Genomic DNA, 18,038 nt, shown 5'->3' on the forward strand with positions numbered 1-18,038 from the left:
TATATATATATATATATATATATATATATATATTCTATAGTTATGATTCTAATTTGTATATATAGATATAATAAATTAATATATTTTAAATATATTATATTAATAAGTTTATTATAAATCTATTTTCTTAATTTATATATATTAACTAACTACAACTAAAACGTACATAAAGTATTATTATTTTTTGTTTAATTGATTATTATATCTTATCATGTATTTTTATAAAATTAACAAATTTATTTTGTTCTTTTATAAATTTTTTAATGTTGTAAAATTAATGAATTTGGAATTATTAATTTATAATGTATGATTCAATAAAGTTTTAAAAAATACAAAAAATTAATCGCAGGAAAACATACTTAAACTTTTAAATATTATAAACTTCAATATGTATATTTTTTCTTTTATTAATATCTATTTTTATAAAAGATATAAAATTATTAAAAGTATACAATTTTTTAAGAAAATAATTAAAATAATACTATTACCAACGAAAAATTCCGTTGAAAACTTTATCGGGCTTCAAAATTTTTTCAGTCTTTAAACTTTCGAACGGATTTCCAACGAAAATCCGTTGGAAATTTCGTTGAAAAAGGTGGTGGCTACAATTTTTTTGGTCGCAAAAAAATTTTTCAACGAATTTTCAACAGAATTTTTTCATTGAAAATCTGTCGAAAATCCGTCAAAAAAATTAGTTAGAATTTTTGTTAAAATTCTGTTGGAAATCCGTTGGAAATTTCTAACGAAATTTTTTTCGTCGAAAAAAAACTGTTTTCTTGTAATGTCCCAAACAAGATTGGAAGCTTTGATTCCTTCTTTAGTCCAATCTCAAATCTCCAAATCAATTTTTTTGGTAATAACAAGACTTGTAGTTCTGAAGCCTCTTTAACTGGTTCTCGATTCTAACATAAAAACCGATTGATGACTCCAATCCTACATTATATGATATAACCTCAAATCTCGTTAAAATTTGAACTAGTAGAAGCCAAGGGTGATATCATATCGTTTACATTGAGCTTAGTCCAAGTCATCCTATCGCAATTCTATGACTTGCTCAATTTACCAGATTCTTTTTCTTGTTATTAATTGGGTTTTGATTGAACTATTTCATAATGCAGATAAGTGGAATCTGACATACTAATACTTTTAAATAAAAGATGAGAAACGATTTATGCTTATTTTGGACACACATTGGAACTGGAATGATAAATAATAGTAAATACTCACTTTAGTTAACCTATCCGAAACCGAGAAAAGAAATCTAAAACAAGTTTATTTACCTATTTATGCCATCAATGATGTTAAAAATCTACTACTTGACTTGTTATAATACATACTTATATGTCAAAATTCGAATAAAAATGATACTATTTTTTAAATATTTAATCCATTCACACTAAAGTATTTTGTGTGTTTTTTTTTTTGTGGGAATTTGATAATAATTAAAATTTAATTCCTAAGCGTAAAGAGGACACATAATAACCATCAAGGTTTGAACTTGTGGAGTTGTAGTCAAGACATCTTAATCAAATATTGAGAACTAAATCAAAGCTATGCATTCGTTGGTAGGGAACTCACCATCTGATGTTTACTTCATATATAAATCACAATTAAGAACCTAAAACCATATTTTTCAAAAAAAAAAAAAAAAACCTAAAACCATGGAGAGCCAATAAGCCAACCGCTTTTGGCTAATTGATTTGTGAAGGGTATTAGTCTTCGATTACCATTTTTCGTCTCCTAGTGTCTAACTTCACTGACTTTTTGACATGAGAGGGGGAAGTCCACACTCACGCAATCAGAAAAAGAAAGCGTAATTTAGCTTTCGTGTGGAATATAGTCCAAGTGGGGACCCCAAATTTGGAGATAAAGATTACCATGTGAAGGAAGGCAAAGCAGTTCAGCCAGAAACGACCAAGGCACCACTTAAAACAGCCTAGACTAGACTTGGCTTCATTTAGGTAAATGACATCTATTTTTGTGTTAATTCACATCTATTACTCTCTTCTTATTTCTATAAACTCCTTAGGAACTCGACCGTCCTCTCCATGGTCCTGATCCAAAACATGGAAAAGATTTCTTTCTTGTTTTCTTTGCTGCTTCTACTTGTTTTTGGTTTTGTCAATGGCTCTCCACCAAAGGAGGCAGTAGGAGTATATGAGCTGAAGAATGGAGATATGTCTGTTAAATTCACCAACTGGGGTGCTACTATTATCTCAGTTGTTCTCCCTGACAAAAATGGTTAGTTTCTTGGTCTCTTTGGGATTCCATTTTCTTATCTGGGTGGATTTTTCTCTTCTATTCACTTTTCCCAATGGAAGATACTCTTCTCATGTTATGCATTTTTTTTTTGTATTTTTCCTGCTAATTTTAAGGGAAACTGGGTGATATTGCTCTCGGATATGAATCAGTCAAAGAGTATATGGTAAGTCTTTCAATTTCTTCCTTGCAGGCTTTTTTGGCATCTTCGTTTAGCTTTTTGTTTGCTGAATAGAAAACAGCAGTGTTTTCCCTTTTATCTCTTCCTTTTTCTTTCTTGAAGAGATTTATGTTGTTGTCTCTTTCTGTCTCCAACACACTAGAGCCCAATGGTCCTGGCTTCAACCGCTAACAGTAATAATAGACAAAATGTTACTGCTGGATTTGCTGTAAAATATGCAACTTCTTTATATATTTCGAAAGAATCTGACCAAATTAAGGCCTGAGTATTGGATTTATCAGTTTTGATTCGTAAAATAATATCAATGACAGTGACATTGGGCCAGTTTTTTATCTTTCATACTAATACAATTTCTTAATCCATTGGCTTAATTATGCAATTGATAATAACATTCTGTCACTTTTTCTATCCATTCTATCTGCATAACTTGATTCCATTTCAAACATCCATCTTATACAAATTCTGCAGGGAGAAAAATCTGCAAAATGCTACATCCCATGTTATTCTTGTTATTCAGCGTTTCTTATTCATGTTTTACATTGTAGCCTACTGGCCTTTCTCTGCTGTCTTCGTAAAGCTTGTTGTAAGACTAACATATTCAGAAAGTTAAAATTATCAACAGTTTCTTTTATAAATCAAGAAAGGGGCTCACCTGCTCTAACATTAAAAATCAATTGATAAGGATGATCATAAAACAATTGTTTAGTACCCTATAGCACAATGATAGTCTTGAAGATGAGAAAAAATAGATTTCTTTCTTTCACTCTTTCCTTTTTCCTGGTGGTGGTTGATTTGTTAACAAATTTTGTTTACTATCTTGAGTTTTCATTCGACACTCATTAAAACTACTTCATTCGATCAATACGTGATTATGTAGTTTTATACTGAGTTGTTTCAGCTATTGTTTCCATTAATTTACCTCCTCTCTATTTACTCAAACTTAATAAAAACCTTTGCAGAATGATACCACATACTTTGGTGCCCTTGTTGGACGGGTTGCTAATCGTATCGGAGGTGCAAAATTTTCTTTGAATGGAACCCAATATAAACTGGTGGCTAATGAAGGAAAAAACATGCTTCATGGTAAAGTAATTCTTCATTGTTACCTTAAGAGTTCCTGAATTCCTTACTTTCTGGTCTTATTTGTTGTGTGCTTTGCAATTCAATGAAAATTAGGTGGCCCCAAAGGATTTGGTGATGTTGTCTGGAAAGTGAAGAAATATAAGAAAGATGGTCCAGCTCCTTACATTCTCTTTGCCTATGACAGCTATGATGGTGAAGAAGGTTAGTGTATGACTTTTCCAATTCATATGTTCCTTAACCTCGCACTTTGAAATTCATTTATGAAAGTAAGAAAGTGATAACTTTCTTGCAGAGGATTGATGGGCCTAATATTAGATTTCTTGCATCTTTCACAGGATTTCCTGGTGCACTTAAAGTCACTGTGGCCTACACCCTTCTTGCTAAGAACAAGTTGAGTGTGACAATGAAAGCCAAAGTTGTAAAAAAGTATACTCCTGTGAATCTAGCCCAGCATACATATTGGAACCTTGGCAACCATGACAGTGGTGATATCCTGTCTGAAGAAATCCAGATTTTCGCCTCCCTCTACACACCTGTTGATAGCCAGCTTATTCCCACAGGCAAACTTGAGCCTGTAAAAGGAACTCCGTACGATTTCCTCAAACTTCAAACCATTGGAAGCAGAATCAAGGAACTCCCTAAGGGTTATGACATTAACTATGCCCTTGATGGTACTCCAGGAAAGATGAAGAAAGTAGCTGTGGTGAAGGATAAGAAGTCCGGAAGAGTAATGAAGCTGTTTGCTAATCAACCTGGTGTGCAGTTCTATACAGGAAACATGATAAGGAATGTGAAGGGAAAAGGAGGATTCGTCTATAAAGCTCATGCAGCACTATGTTTGGAGACTCAAGGGTTCCCTGACTCTGTTAATCACCCCAACTTCCCTTCACAAATTGTTACTCCGAAAAAGCTTTACGAGCATAACATGCTTTTCAAGTTTTCAATTGCATCGTAGACATAAACTATTTCCCAAGGAAACTGATATTTTTCTGTTACTAACATTCCTAATGTTATTGTTGTGGCCTAATGAAACTTGAACAATAGCGTAATTCAGAGTTTGTTTATTAACAGTGACGTTCTGGCTTTGATCGGGGAAAACAAATAATAGTAATATTCATCAAAAGAATGATGATGTAACTTCAAATTACAAATAGCAAAACCTCCATAGCTATTAAAATAACTGATGAAAATAAACTATATGTGAAAGAAGTGGATTAATTTTTGAAAATCCAACGGGCAATGTGTCTAGTAAGTAACATATAATTCAGAGACTAGACTTATCTGTTTAAACTAGAGAATGATGGGCTGGGAGATTACTTCCAATAAATTCTTAGTTACCATCAAATTAAGAAGCCCACTTGACCTTCAGCCAGAGAGTCGAAAACATAAAAACCCCACTCCAAGTTACCCAACCCAAAATCTTGCTGATGAAAGCCAACCCGTCTACATTTAGATTCAGTCTGGACTCGTTCCCAATAAACAGGTCCAAGTTCAACCCCAAATCAAAAGTCAGTTAATCACCTCAAACCGAACAAGGGTTAAAAGGCCATGGCTTCAGTGTCCTCTGCTTCTGTCCCTCTTGTCAGAATCCCAAGTCAGCTCCCCTGCTTCAGGTTCTTTCATTTCGTTGATTATATTTTCAAAAGCAGTTATGCTCTTTCATAGAAGTCTTCCAAATATCATTTCTTTAGCTTCATTGAGCTTTGTCCAAATCATTTTACGCTAATTCTGTGATTTACTCAATTGATTCTCCATCTTTGAACTGATTAATAATGCAGATAAAGTTGGCAATTTTTGCAGATTAAATCATGGAAAGGTGCACTTTTTGAGCAGATATAGCAAAACTAAGACAACCCATTTGAGTATTAATTCAAGTGTTAGAATGTGTTCTGTTGCTGCTTCTGATTCACCAGTATCCACCGCATTGTATGAGCAATCAAAGAGGGTCTGGATATGGACTGAAAACAGTCAAGTCATGACTGCTGCTGTGGAAAGAGGATGGAATACTTTCATTTTCTCTTCACAGAATCAAGGACTTGTCAATGAATGGTCATGTAATGCGATTCAAAGTCTTCATCCTTCTCCCTTCTGAATTTTTGCATTAAAAATTGAAATTGATTAATGTTCATTGTTGTTACTTATATTAATTTATTCTCAGTCAGAGCAATTGTGACTTCAAAAAACTTTCTTTATATTATGTGCAAAATTCAAAACATACTATTATAATCATAATCCATCTATGTATCTTGGTAACGCCTTTTGTTTTTTTGGTAAATGGGTTTTTAATAGTGTTAGTTTAAACAAGAGGATGATTTATTTTGTGTCTATGCTTACCATGCAAACAATGAAATAACTTGTGTGGGCTTTTGCTGAAGAGAAAATGCTTTGTTTCATAGATGCTTGTATGCTTGTATCTAATTTTGGGGGGTTGGTTGTTGAAATTTACAGCAATTGCATTCATTGATCCTCTTATCATTAAAGAGGGAGGGATTTTTGATAGTGCGGGCAAAAGAGTTGCTACAATTTTTGAGGTTTCAACTCCAGCAGATTTAAAGAAGGTCCAGTCAGAGGATGAGCATACAGGAAATGTTGTTATTGATTTACTGGACTGGCAGGTATGAGGTTGTGAACGTTTTGTAGATTCATGTCTTACAGATTTAGTTCAGAGCATTACATTGAACTAGTCCATAAGTTATAGATATAATTCTGACAGAGTTGTTTGTATCATGCTTGATAGAATAACTTGACCATAGCATCTATAGAATGGAGCTATCATAGGAAAAGTTCTCAACGGACTTGCAATGGCTTACCAAACCATACAAGCACCAAGTGAATAAAAAGTTGCAAAAAATTCGTTGCTCCTCACCTAAGATTTTTCTGATACAGTTGTGATGGCTAAGTTATACTTAAGATGAATGTGATTGAGTGCTAAAATAAGTAGTTAGGAATGTAGTTTTTCACTGTCTAAGCTTTTGTTAAAATAATTTGTTTGAACCCCACGAAAATCTTCCCGTTTGAATCGATTAGGATATTTCTTGCTCCCTGTGTTTAGCTAAAATTTTGTTATATTTCTTTTGTCAGATTGAGAACTCTGAAGATATAACCAAATTATCTCGTTAAATATATTGCATTACTTTTTAGCCATAATCTTGTTCATCTTTCTAGGTGATACCTGCAGAAAATATTGTGGCAGAGTTACAAGGCAGTCAAACAACTGCTTTTGCTGTCTCAAAATCACCTGCTGAAGCGCAACTATTTCTTGAGGTAACTCACAAGTTATCTTTAATCAAGCACAGAAAATGCAAGCATGTCTTTGTCATACATTTGATTTTCTCATATGTAGTCAATTTGGCTTTTCAATTGCATTTTCCATCCTGTAACCATCTTTATTTTGTAGGCCTTGGAGCATGGGCTGGGTGGGGTTGTTTTAAAAGCTGAGGATGTCAAAGCTGTTCTTGACTTGAAGGTAATCTGTGTTAGGTCAGTATTCTTGAATGATCAAAGTTGTTCCTTAACATGCTTTAAATTATCAGGAGTATTTTGACAGAAGGAATGAAGTGCACAACAGACTGAGCTTGTCTAAAGCCACTGTAACTCAAGTTCATGCAGTTGGAATGGGTGATCGAGTTTGTGTGGATCTTTGTAGCCTAATGAGACCTGGTGAGGGACTCCTGGTATGCTAGTAGTCTCTCTTTATACTAAACTATCACTTGGGTTTAGTTGCTGAGATGATACATGATGTTGCCGCTCTTATAAGTGCAAGTACCATTCAACAGGTTGGATCATTTGCTAGGGGACTTTTTCTTGTTCACTCAGAATGTTTGGAGTCAAATTACATTGCCAGTAGACCTTTCCGTGTCAATGCAGTAAGTTTTGGCTTTTGTGCCTTCACACTTTTTACCTTCACACTTGAGTATAACTGTGAAAGATATTATTTTAGCTTAAACTAGAAATTCTGAAAATGACACAGCAGAAAGGGATCAATTGATTATTGAGAGCAGTGTACTACAGTCTTTTCTTATGCTTACTGCTCCATTTCCTACTTAGCAGTATTCTTGGATATGTTATGTACTTTCTGTCTAATGCAATATTTGTCTTCATTGTCTTCCGACATATACAGAGGTCTTTTTGTGCCTTAATTATTGTAAAGTGTTCCTTCTGTAATGCAAATTCTTTTAACAAAGATCACATGGAATATGCAGGGCCCTGTCCATACCTATGTTGCTGTCCCTGGAGGTAAAACTAGCTACCTTTCTGAGTTAAAAGCAGGCAAAGAAGTGATTGTGGTTGACCAAAAGGGAAAACTGAAGACAGCAATTGTTGGTCGTGTTAAGATTGAGACCAGACCACTTATCCTTGTGGAAGCAAAGGTTTGTATACTGCTTACCAATGTCAAACACAATCCTGCGCTCTACTAAACTTGTTTCAAAATTCATATGTCATTTAATATTGAGCACAAATAGATACACACTTCCATTTAGATAAAATCCAAACTTCTCACTTGGTTAAATGTATGTTACATAATGCTGAACTCTTTTATACTCTCAGGTTCTTTAAGGTTAGAATGTTTATGTTGAACTCCGTATTCATTGTTCTAAATAGTACTGGACGCTTTTGCCGCAGAGAGATGCAAATGATCAAACTGTATACAGCATCCTTCTGCAGAATGCAGAAACAGTTGCTTTGGTTTGTACACACAAAGGTATGTTTGGTAGTCATTTAGTTTTTGTAGGAAGTTTTGGTAGTACTTTTCTTTATCAATTTAAACTTTGCCAGCCTATCATTCACAGGTAACACAATGCAGAAGACTGCGATTCCTGTAACCTCGCTAAAAGTGGGGGATGAAGTTTTGCTAAGACTACAAGGTGCGGCCCGACATACTGGAATAGAGATCCAAGAATTCATTCTTGAAAATTGAACGACCAACAATGTGTATTGAAACTTGTTCATTTCCAGGATTGTTTCCATCCATTTGAAGGCCTTTCATGTGCTTGCAGTGGACAACACTGTTTTGGCATTTGACTGCAGGGCAAATGCTTGTATCTGTATAACTCAGGAATAACTAACCAATTTATTATAAATTTTTACAAGCTCTTTGTGTTATATATATATATATATATATTTGTTTTGAAGCAATATTTCTTCATGCCAAAGACCAATTTATTAGTGAATTTCGGTTGGCCTTGATACCATATCGCCCGCAAGATCTCCGGATTTAATAAATTTTGATTGCAAAGTGCAATAGGAATATTGATACCAATTTTAAAAATAAAATTCAATGAGAAGAGAATTTAAAGAAAACTTAAAGAAAAGAGTTTAGAATTTTTATTTCAGAAAAGCTTTTACAAAGAGAAGTTTTTCTAAATGTGATTCTAGCTTTCTGCCTTTTGATTACAATGGGAGCCTTTTATAGATAGGTCTTCTTTTTTGCTAATAATTACTCTTTCAAAAATTTTACAGGAATTGATTGAAATGTTGAAATTTTCTTTTTTTTTTTCTTTTTGTTGAGGATGCCTCGCAACTTCAGGAGTGCTTTTGAAAATTTTGAAGATGCCTTGCAAGATCTAGGGATGCTTTTGTCTTCTTTGCTTTAAAAGATGCTTTTGCTTTGCAGAGATGCCTTGCAAATCTCAGGGATACTTTTGCTTTTCAGAGATGCTTTTGCTTTGTAGAGATGTCTTGAAAAATTCTTTTGTCTTCTCTTTTTCAGATATTTTTTTTTTTTTACTTTTTGCTCCTTCTTGGTGGCATGTAGTCTTCGTCTTGGTCTAAGTCAACAATTTTGTTGGATGGCTCAGAAGTCTCATGCTCTTGTTTATCTTCTTCATCAGAGTTGATGAATTGAAGCATTTCTGTCATGATTTTCTTGTATTTTTGTTTATTCTTTGCCTAGGTAAATAGTGCACTTGCATTTGATTTTGTATGTAAAAACCTTGCAACTTCTTGATCTGACGCAACTGTTTTGCATAATGTTGGGTTCTTGTAGAACCAGTTTTCAAGATATTGTGCATCATCTTTTTTATCATTAAACTTGTCCCACCACTTAGTCTTGAAGGTTCAGATTACTGTGGGGGCACCATTTTAGGGATCAACATCATATGTATTGTCCCATGAGGTTATCCAAGAAATGGTTAATTTTGAGAAGAAATGAATAGAGATATGTAATTTGTCCTGATCTGATTCAAGCTAAAATTTTTGGTATTATTCATTAATTTTGGAGGAAAACATCTCTCCAAATGGCCCAAACCAATTCCATCAGTGGGTAAACCATAATGGGAATTTATATTAGTTTCTATATTTAAAGAATACTAGCCAAGAGTGTCTGGTATGTTTATTATTGAAAAGGAAAGTATTGAACCAAGCTTGTTGGTAGTCCCAATAATTGAAGAACATATGGTGGTCTGTTCTTATTGTAAATTTGGTAGGAAATTTTTGGAGTAAGTTTGGGTTTTCTTCCCAGTCCATGGATCTTAGTACTTTCAAAATTTGGGCTGTTGAGTGAGTAATGAATTCGAGATCATCTTTTTCCACATTAGTGTTTAAATAATACAGACCATGTTTGATCAAAGTATTTTCATAATACTGTTGGGGTTTTTGTAGATCTCACGATTTGTAATGCCATCCTTGAAAAGTTTTTTGAATTGCAACATTAAGGGATTTTTTATCAAATCCTTCTTCAATTAGTAAAACTTTTTAGAAGGACTTTTTGCAAAAGTACTGAGTAAAACTCTTATAAGAAGAGGACACTGTTTGTGATGTTGGGAAAATAGTTTGGAGAGGTTTGAGTTTGTGCAAAACAACCTCCTTGCTTTTTGAAGATTCTGTTGCAGCAATAGCAATTTGTTTAAGAGGAGTGTCTTCTTTGATTTGGGAAGCTAGTGCCAAAGCTACTTCTGAGGATTGAGAAAGAGACTCAATCTATTTTCTGATTTGTGAGTCAAGTTCATTTGGATCTTGGGCATCTTGGTAAATTTTGGGTATTTTTGAGGAGCTTTCTCCCTTTTGTTCATTTTCTTTAGTACAAATTTCATACCATGATTTGATTGGTCTTTAGGAAAAATTTTGAGAAGAGAACTCTCCTTTATCTTTCTTTTTTTTTCTTCTGATCTCTCAACTTAGGTAGCATGGTTTTCCCTGTAAAAATTCTCTAGTAAGAAAATTGGACAAGGAATTTGATTCTCCTTTAATATATTCAATGTTAAAGTCAAATATACTTAAAATTACTTGCCATCTGTCAAAAATTTGTTTGAAGCAATATTATGGACATCTTTTTGTAAAACCTTTTTTATAGATTTGCAATCAATTCATAGAAGGAAATTTTTATTGAGTAAATCACTTTGAAATTTTGAAATACATAAAACAATTGATGAAATTTCCTTTCTGATAGTACTGTGACTTTGCTAAGTAGGCGTCTAATGTTTCTAGGTGAATTGAACTGCTTGTTCCTTCTGATTTTTGACTTGTTTAAGAATTCCCTCATATCCTATATGTGAGGCATCTGTTTCTACTATTTTTAGGGTACTTGGGTCTGCTAGATGTAAACAAGGGAGTTCTTTAATATGCAATTTAATTTTTTTGACAAGATCAGTATGTACAGGAGTCTAAGGAGTAGGATTCTTTTTGAGCCTATCATGTGTAACGACCTCTTCCCGATCGCTACTAGCATCCGAGACCTTCGGGAGATCCCGTCAAGTCTCGAACAAGCCTTCATGAAATTTCTTGATATCTTTTATACACATTTACTAAACAATATTAATGCTCAAAACATATATATTTATTTTATGAATTTAACAATAAGCATAGTAATTCGATTTGGATCTTTAAGTCATAAAATCATGATTAAATACATCGAGTTTAATACCCCAAAATTTTCATTTATATCAAAACTAAAATCTGTTTACATAGTGATGCCAAATTGCTAAAACTCGACCTCTAATAGCGAAACGACTCGGAATGGAAGGCTAAGAGATGCCTTTACCTATCTACGATGGATCGTACACACCGATAATTACACGCTAGGCTGATCCTTGTCTGCAAAAAGGGGAAATAAGAGGGGTGTGAGTCTCACACACTCAATGATCATCGGCTCCGTGAGTAAGACGTAGATGGGAAACAAGCAATAAGGTAGACATTTTGAATAATAAAAATTGCAAGAGTAGATAAAAATATTTAATTCAAACAGAGATTTGTGCCTTATATATAAAAAAGAAAATATTGAGAATCTCTTATAAGTCATAATCAACCATAATGTATATCAAATCAAGTAAGTAAACTTTTATGCAACGAGAAGGTTAATAACCATTTTCAAATTAAATCAGTACAATATCGTTTTAAACCTCACGTTCATACAAGATCTTTGCAGTCGAAATTATCTCATGTAATACTCAAATCAAATCAATAAAGTTGGGCAAGCTCCCACGAAACCAAATAGTAACTAGGGTTATACACAGTTCGTAAATCACCTTGCATGCGAGGGTAAAATTCATATAACAATAAATCTAGGGGAGAGCTGTAGGAAACTGTATAAATTTGTTTTCACCATGCAAGAAATAAGAGTCTGAAAACCAAAAGAGATTTTTTTCTTGTCGAGTAGGAAATCAAATAAAATCCATGGTCCCACTACCATGTAATAACCTTTGGGAGTCTCGCTCCACCGGATCCCACATGTCATGGCAGTCTCAACGATGTTGACCGACATCGGAGAATCAAACGATTGCAACCACGTAATCATCTAGTGGCCTAGCCACGCATACGTATATCACAGGCCGTGGTCTCCACCATGACTAACCGCCCGTTGGATACCTAAAAGTTCTTTAGCTAGAGCACACTCGTGCACGAGGGTCACACTTAACCGAAGTGACAGTTGGCCTACTCTCGAATCTCTCGATTTATAAAACCATTTTAGAAATCACTTTATGTCCTTGAAATCTCGTTTCAAAATTATTTCCAAAGCATTCAACATAAGGTATGATAAAATCTATCATTTTCTCAAAATGAATTTATGCATGAATTTCAAAACAATAATTTGCATGGTGGATAAGGAATATAACTATGAATGCACACTGCACAAATATAAGGCATAGATTTTAAGGCAAAACGATGCGAAGGGCTTGTTTCTCGATTTTTAAAACTCTTTACATATAATTTATACATATATATATTCAAAACGATTTTTAAACATAATTTACAACCACAATTTCCTAAGATTGCTACCAGCACATGCTATCCACAATTTTCGTGTTTAAAATAAATCATACGTATAGGTATATATTTACGAAAATTTTTAAAATTGACACCCCTTACTCACCTCACAATAGCGAGATATTACATCGCTATTGATTCTTACGTGTCTATAATTATTCCTACTTACCGGTCACATCTCACTTTGTTCGGCAGTCCATCAAGACAAGCTTTCCTAGCAACAATTCAAACTCAATATATTTAGTGCCCACTTTAACCTTTCGAAGTAACTTCCGCCCAAAACCATCTTAATATTTTTATAATATTAACCATATTTACGGCAACCACAATCATTTCAAATCTACTCAATCATTTTCCAATTTTCATCCACATTATTCCCCCTTATTTCTTTCAATTAATATAACATGCAACTTAACACTTCCAACTAATTTATGTAAATAAATTCCTCAAAAAACAATAATTCCTCACAATGAACCATTTCAAAATTTCTTAACTATATTTAAAATACTATTCATTCATCTCATATTTTCTTCTTTGCTTTAATCCTATGAGATATCATAAAAGAATTTTTAAATATTGTATTAAAGCAACTTAATTTAATTCATATCACCCATAATCTAAATTTAACTAAACAAGATGGGCTAGCCCCCCAATTAATCCAATTTCATGACGAGCCCAAAAAAAAAAAAAAGAGAAAGGCACTTTTTACCAATGTGGGATGGGTGGCCCAAGTCTCCACCTTTCTTCTCTTTCCCTTTCTCTTCCACCTCGTTCAAGCCGGCCTTTTCATGAACCAGCACCCATGGATAGCACAAGCTCTCTCTCTCCCTCACATCATCGACGACTTAAAGTCCCCTCTCTACTTCCACCGTTGGTTAGCTCTAAATCAGCTCAAAGAACTCCAATTTTTCACTCTTTTTATTCAGCCATTTTGTCACCAAAACTAAGCTCTCTCTTTTTTCGCCAGCCATCACAACCCAGCTCTGTCTCTTTTCCTTCCTCCAAATTCCAGCAATCAACACCCTTGTTTTCCCTTTTCAAAATCAGCTTCTTCCTCCCTTTTATTTTTGCTCCATAAATGGCTTCCTCCTTTCCCTCTTTCACCATCGGTCACCTTTCTTTCCTTCTTCTTTTTTCTTTTCTTCTTCTTCCTTTTCTTCTTCTTCTTTGGCTGGCCACTCTCCAGATTTTTCCTTCCTTTATCTCTCTCATTTTCATCTCTTTTATTTCTCTTTCCTTTCCTTCTTTTGCTCATCCTTTGCCGACCCCATCATCATCATCATTTCTTCTCTTTTTTTTTTCCTTCACTCCATGTGGTTGGCCCCTACTAACTCAATTCATCACTTAAAAAAATATATTTTCTTAACTTATTTATTTGCCACATGGGCAGCTGCCCACTCCACCTTCGTTCCATTTATTTTATTTTTTTTCCTTTCTTTCTCTCCTATGTGGTCAAAGTAAAGTCAAAAAAGCCATGCTTAATTTTCCACCTGTCCTACCCTTTCATTATTCATCTTTTCTTTATTCATTTCATTTTATTTATTTATTCATTTATTGTTATTATTATTAGTAATATTTTAATATATTATTTTATTAAATAAAATATTATTTTATTTCAAAATTTTTCTACTTGTCTTATTTGGTCTCGAAACGTATTATTATATCCCACTTCACTGCCAAATCACCTTTTAACGTGTTAATTCATCCTCGACGAAGATATTATTATTTTCACGTGTGCGAAATATTTTACTTTGGAGCATTCCTTTACTCCTTTATCACTCTTTAGCCCATAAACTATCACCAATTATTCCTTTGTCTTACCGGGACTATTATGTTAACTATTATACTGGTTTACAGGGTGTTACATCATGCAAGGGTTTATAGATTTTGCTAAGGCCAAAATAAAAATCAATAACATAATTGAGACTTCTTAAGAATCTTTGGAGTTGGGTTTTATCTAAAACTTGATTAGGAAAGTTTTTTGCAAAGTTTATGGATCTTTCTATCGGTGTAATGGTTCCTTGGGTTACATAATGACCTAAAAATCTTGCTTTGGTTTGGGACAAACAAATTTTGGATTTGAAGACTATTAATCCATTTTTCTTAATTATGCTGATAAAAGTTTTGAGATGTTTAAAGTGTTTTTCTAAATTTTTTGAAAACACTAGGACATCATCTATGTAAACAATAGTAAATTGAGAGTACAGACTAAATATTTTATTCATTGTCCTTTATAATTTCGATGGTGCATTTTTTAGACCGAAAGGCATGACATTCCATTCATATTAGCCAAAAGGGACAGTAAATGCCATTTTATACCTTTCATTTTCCTTAATTTGGATTTGCCAAAACCTTGTTTTCATATCAAACTTTGAGAAAATATTTGCACTGCATAATTTCTGTAACAAGTCTTTTTTGTTTGGGATTGGATATCTAATCCATTTTAATGATTTATTTAATGATTTGTATTTTATTACTAATTTGGGTGTTCTTCTTTCTAGTTTTGCATTTTTTATAACATAGAAAGCAGAACAACTCCAGGGTGATCTGTTTTTCCTTATTAGTTTTTCTAGAAAATCTTGTATTTCTTTTCTATAGAACTCTTCCATTTCTTTGTTCATTTGGATTGGTCTTGCTTTGGTAGGAATTTGTTTTTCATCAAAATCCTTTTCATAAGGCAAGTCTACTTCATGTTTTTTCCTATCCTAAAAGGCATTGAGAATATCAGAACAAATTATTTTTTATATTTCTTTTTTGATTTGTTCGATTTTTTGTTGAACAGATTTTTCACCTAATTGTTCATTTATCCTTTTAAAAGAGATTTCCTTTTTTAAGTAAGTAATTTATTTCTGTTTGTAATTTATTAGAAAATTGAGTTGACCAGTATGAATTGATAAAGATTTTAGTAAATTGAGATTTCTTATTTTTGGTTTTTCTATGAAGGGGAGAATTATTTTGGTTTTTAATATTTTAGTGGTAATTGCTTGATTTGTAACCTTATATCGTTTAAGCAAGGATATGAATGGTGCGCCTAATATGACATCTTGTGTTTTATTTTTTACCATTAGAAAAAGAGTTTCAAATTTGATTCCATTGTTGCAAATTTCTGCATTAGGAATTTTATACGTAATCTTAAGTTTACCACCATTGGTAGTTTTAAGGCCTTCTGATGTTTTGTCATAATATTTTGTTTAAATTATTCCGTCTTTGATGCAATTTTGATTTGCACAAGTATCAAAAAGTGCTATTGTCTCTAGTTGAAATTCTTCATTGATTAAAAGATGTAATTTAATTAAGTGTCTTTGTATTGATACTTTTGTAAGAATAATCATATATTGTTGTGATTTTTCTGGTTTTGCCTTTGAATTTGAAGAAGAATTTCCTATTGGAACTCTTGAATTTTGTAAGAATTTGATTTGGTTTTTTATTTCTCTTTGTTCACTCTTGAGTTTGAAAATTTCCATTTTTATTTCATTAATTCTGATTGTAATTCTACATTTGTTATCTGTCTAGGTTTAGAGGATTTATATCTATCAAATATAATATCTTTTACATTATACATGTGTTCTTGACTTGTAATTGTGGGTTTTTTTTGTTTTTTCTTTCATTGGAGTTTTTTATTTCTCAAGATATTCTCTTTTTAGTGTCAAGTCTTGAATTTTATCAATGATTTCAATCATAAGTTCTTGGTCTTTGGTAGGACATTAACTTGTTTTTCATTATCTATTGAAGATTGAGATGTAATTTGTATTTCATTTGGAACTCACTTGAAGATTATATGTTTTCAAACATCACATAGGTTAATGTTATTGATTCTAGTAGAATTGCATTAATTTTTTGTTCAATTTCTTGATCTAGGTGAAGTTCAATAATTTTTTTTTCTGATTTTGTAGAATTTTGAAATGTGACTAGTGTTTCCGTATTTGAAACATTTTATTGTTTTGTCTATTTTACTTTTTTCTTTTCGTTTTTGTTTCTCTTTATATACCTCCCGTATTTTGGTTTGTTGTAGTAATTTGGGGTACTTTTCTTCTGTTTCTTTTGTTTTGGTTTTGCAGGATAACAAGTTTTTGAAGTAGAACGTTCATGTTTGATGTCAAATTGTTAACAAGAATGATCTTAATTCTTTTCTACAGAGATATCTTTCTTTTTTTTAATTGTTTTTGAAGTTTTAAATCTTGGTAAATTTTTAATCCCTCTTTTTGGTTGAAGCTTATGAGTTCGCCATATGTAAGATTTTCATAAGGAATTATTTCTTTATAAGTGTCTCTTATTTGGTTTCTAACTTTTTCTCTTAATAATGTAGGAAGTCCAACTAGAAATTTTTCTTTCTAGAGAGGTTGTTGATTATCAGTTCTTTGCATTACTCTGGTCATAAATATGTCTTTGTACCATTTAAAATCCATTAATTTTTTGCATTTTAAATTTGACTATAATTCTGAATTTCTATCTTTAAGGTGTGAAGGGGGTCACCTAAAAAGTGTTTTGAGATTAAGAAGATGAGGGTTGCAATAGCATTTTGGATTTCTCTTCCTTGTTCATCTAGGATGTTATTTCCTTCATCATTTTTTTTATAACTTTTAATATTTCTTCTTGCTGTTTTGTGGTAAGATAATTGTCCCACCATCCTTTAAGTTGTCCAGTGAAACGACAACTAAAAGGTTTGCTATTGAATGATCCATAATTTGGCCCACTTGATTTTCGCATTTGTATACATTTGATGCCATTGTCATTTGTTAAAGGGTATTGAGGATATTGTATTTAGACATTCCATCAATATTCCATTCATAAATTGTGTTGGCATTATTCTTATTTTAGAAAGTGGGTTTTTCTTCTATGTTCAAATTAGGTGTTGTAATTTTAGGATAGTAAAGCTTTTTTGGTTCTTTCCAAACCATTTTGTTAATTTGTTGGTCACTAGTGTCTTTTGAATCTATTTGTTGGTTTATTATGTTTATTGAATGGCTTTGTTGTAAAGGAGTATTAGGGGCTATTATTCTTGAAGTTTGGCTTTCTAGGGCACCAATTTTATTTTGAATTTCTCTCAAAAATTTATTTTGATGCGATTGGTGAATTTTTTTTGGAATTTCAAAAGATTTGAAAATTGGTTCTCTGGCCTTAATCACTTTTGTATTTATTGTCTGTGTTTGAGTGAATTTCGGTTGGTTTTCAATTAGTGTTTCTATATTTTATAGTTGTTTTGTGATGGTATAAAGATTTTGAGTGGTATAGTTGTTTTGTTTAACTATCATTTTTATGTCTTTTGAGGTAACTTGTTATCCTAAGTATAAAGACCTCATCCTTAAAGAAATTG

At 32.6% G+C, this 18,038-nt stretch overlaps 2 protein-coding genes across 4 annotated transcripts; both read left to right on the forward strand.

Moving 5' to 3' along the window:
- The first annotated feature begins 1,800 nt into the window (after window positions 1-1,800).
- LOC18601467 (aldose 1-epimerase) lies at window positions 1,801-4,594 on the forward strand. Its single transcript, XM_007032411.2, has 5 exons — window positions 1,801-2,241; window positions 2,376-2,425; window positions 3,400-3,523; window positions 3,617-3,724; window positions 3,859-4,594. The coding sequence occupies exons 1-5, from the start codon at window positions 2,049-2,051 to the stop codon at window positions 4,476-4,478; spliced, it is 1,095 nt and encodes a 364-aa protein (XP_007032473.1). The 5' UTR covers window positions 1,801-2,048; the 3' UTR covers window positions 4,479-4,594.
- A 356-nt stretch (window positions 4,595-4,950) lies between these two features.
- LOC18601468 (3-dehydroquinate synthase homolog) lies at window positions 4,951-8,613 on the forward strand. 3 transcript variants are annotated; one of them, XR_001930036.1, is made up of 10 exons: window positions 4,951-5,136; window positions 5,324-5,577; window positions 5,972-6,138; window positions 6,689-6,787; window positions 6,921-6,989; window positions 7,057-7,197; window positions 7,300-7,389; window positions 7,726-7,893; window positions 8,072-8,225; window positions 8,314-8,613. XR_001930036.1 is itself a non-coding variant. In XM_018129849.1 (10 exons), exons 1-10 carry the CDS (start codon window positions 5,072-5,074, stop codon window positions 8,439-8,441), a joined length of 1,281 nt encoding a protein of 426 aa, XP_017985338.1. In that variant the 5' UTR covers window positions 4,962-5,071; the 3' UTR covers window positions 8,442-8,613. The 3 variants fall into 3 exon arrangements, 2 of the variants coding, with proteins under 2 accessions (XP_017985338.1, XP_017985339.1); XM_018129849.1 differs by having other exon boundaries at window positions 4,962-5,136; window positions 8,126-8,225; XM_018129850.1 differs by having other exon boundaries at window positions 4,967-5,136; window positions 8,147-8,225.
- Window positions 8,614-18,038: the final 9,425 nt, after the last annotated feature.

This window comes from Theobroma cacao, unplaced genomic scaffold (genome assembly GCF_000208745.1).
Source record: "Theobroma cacao cultivar B97-61/B2 unplaced genomic scaffold, Criollo_cocoa_genome_V2, whole genome shotgun sequence".
Lineage (NCBI taxonomy): Eukaryota > Viridiplantae > Streptophyta > Magnoliopsida > Malvales > Malvaceae > Theobroma > Theobroma cacao.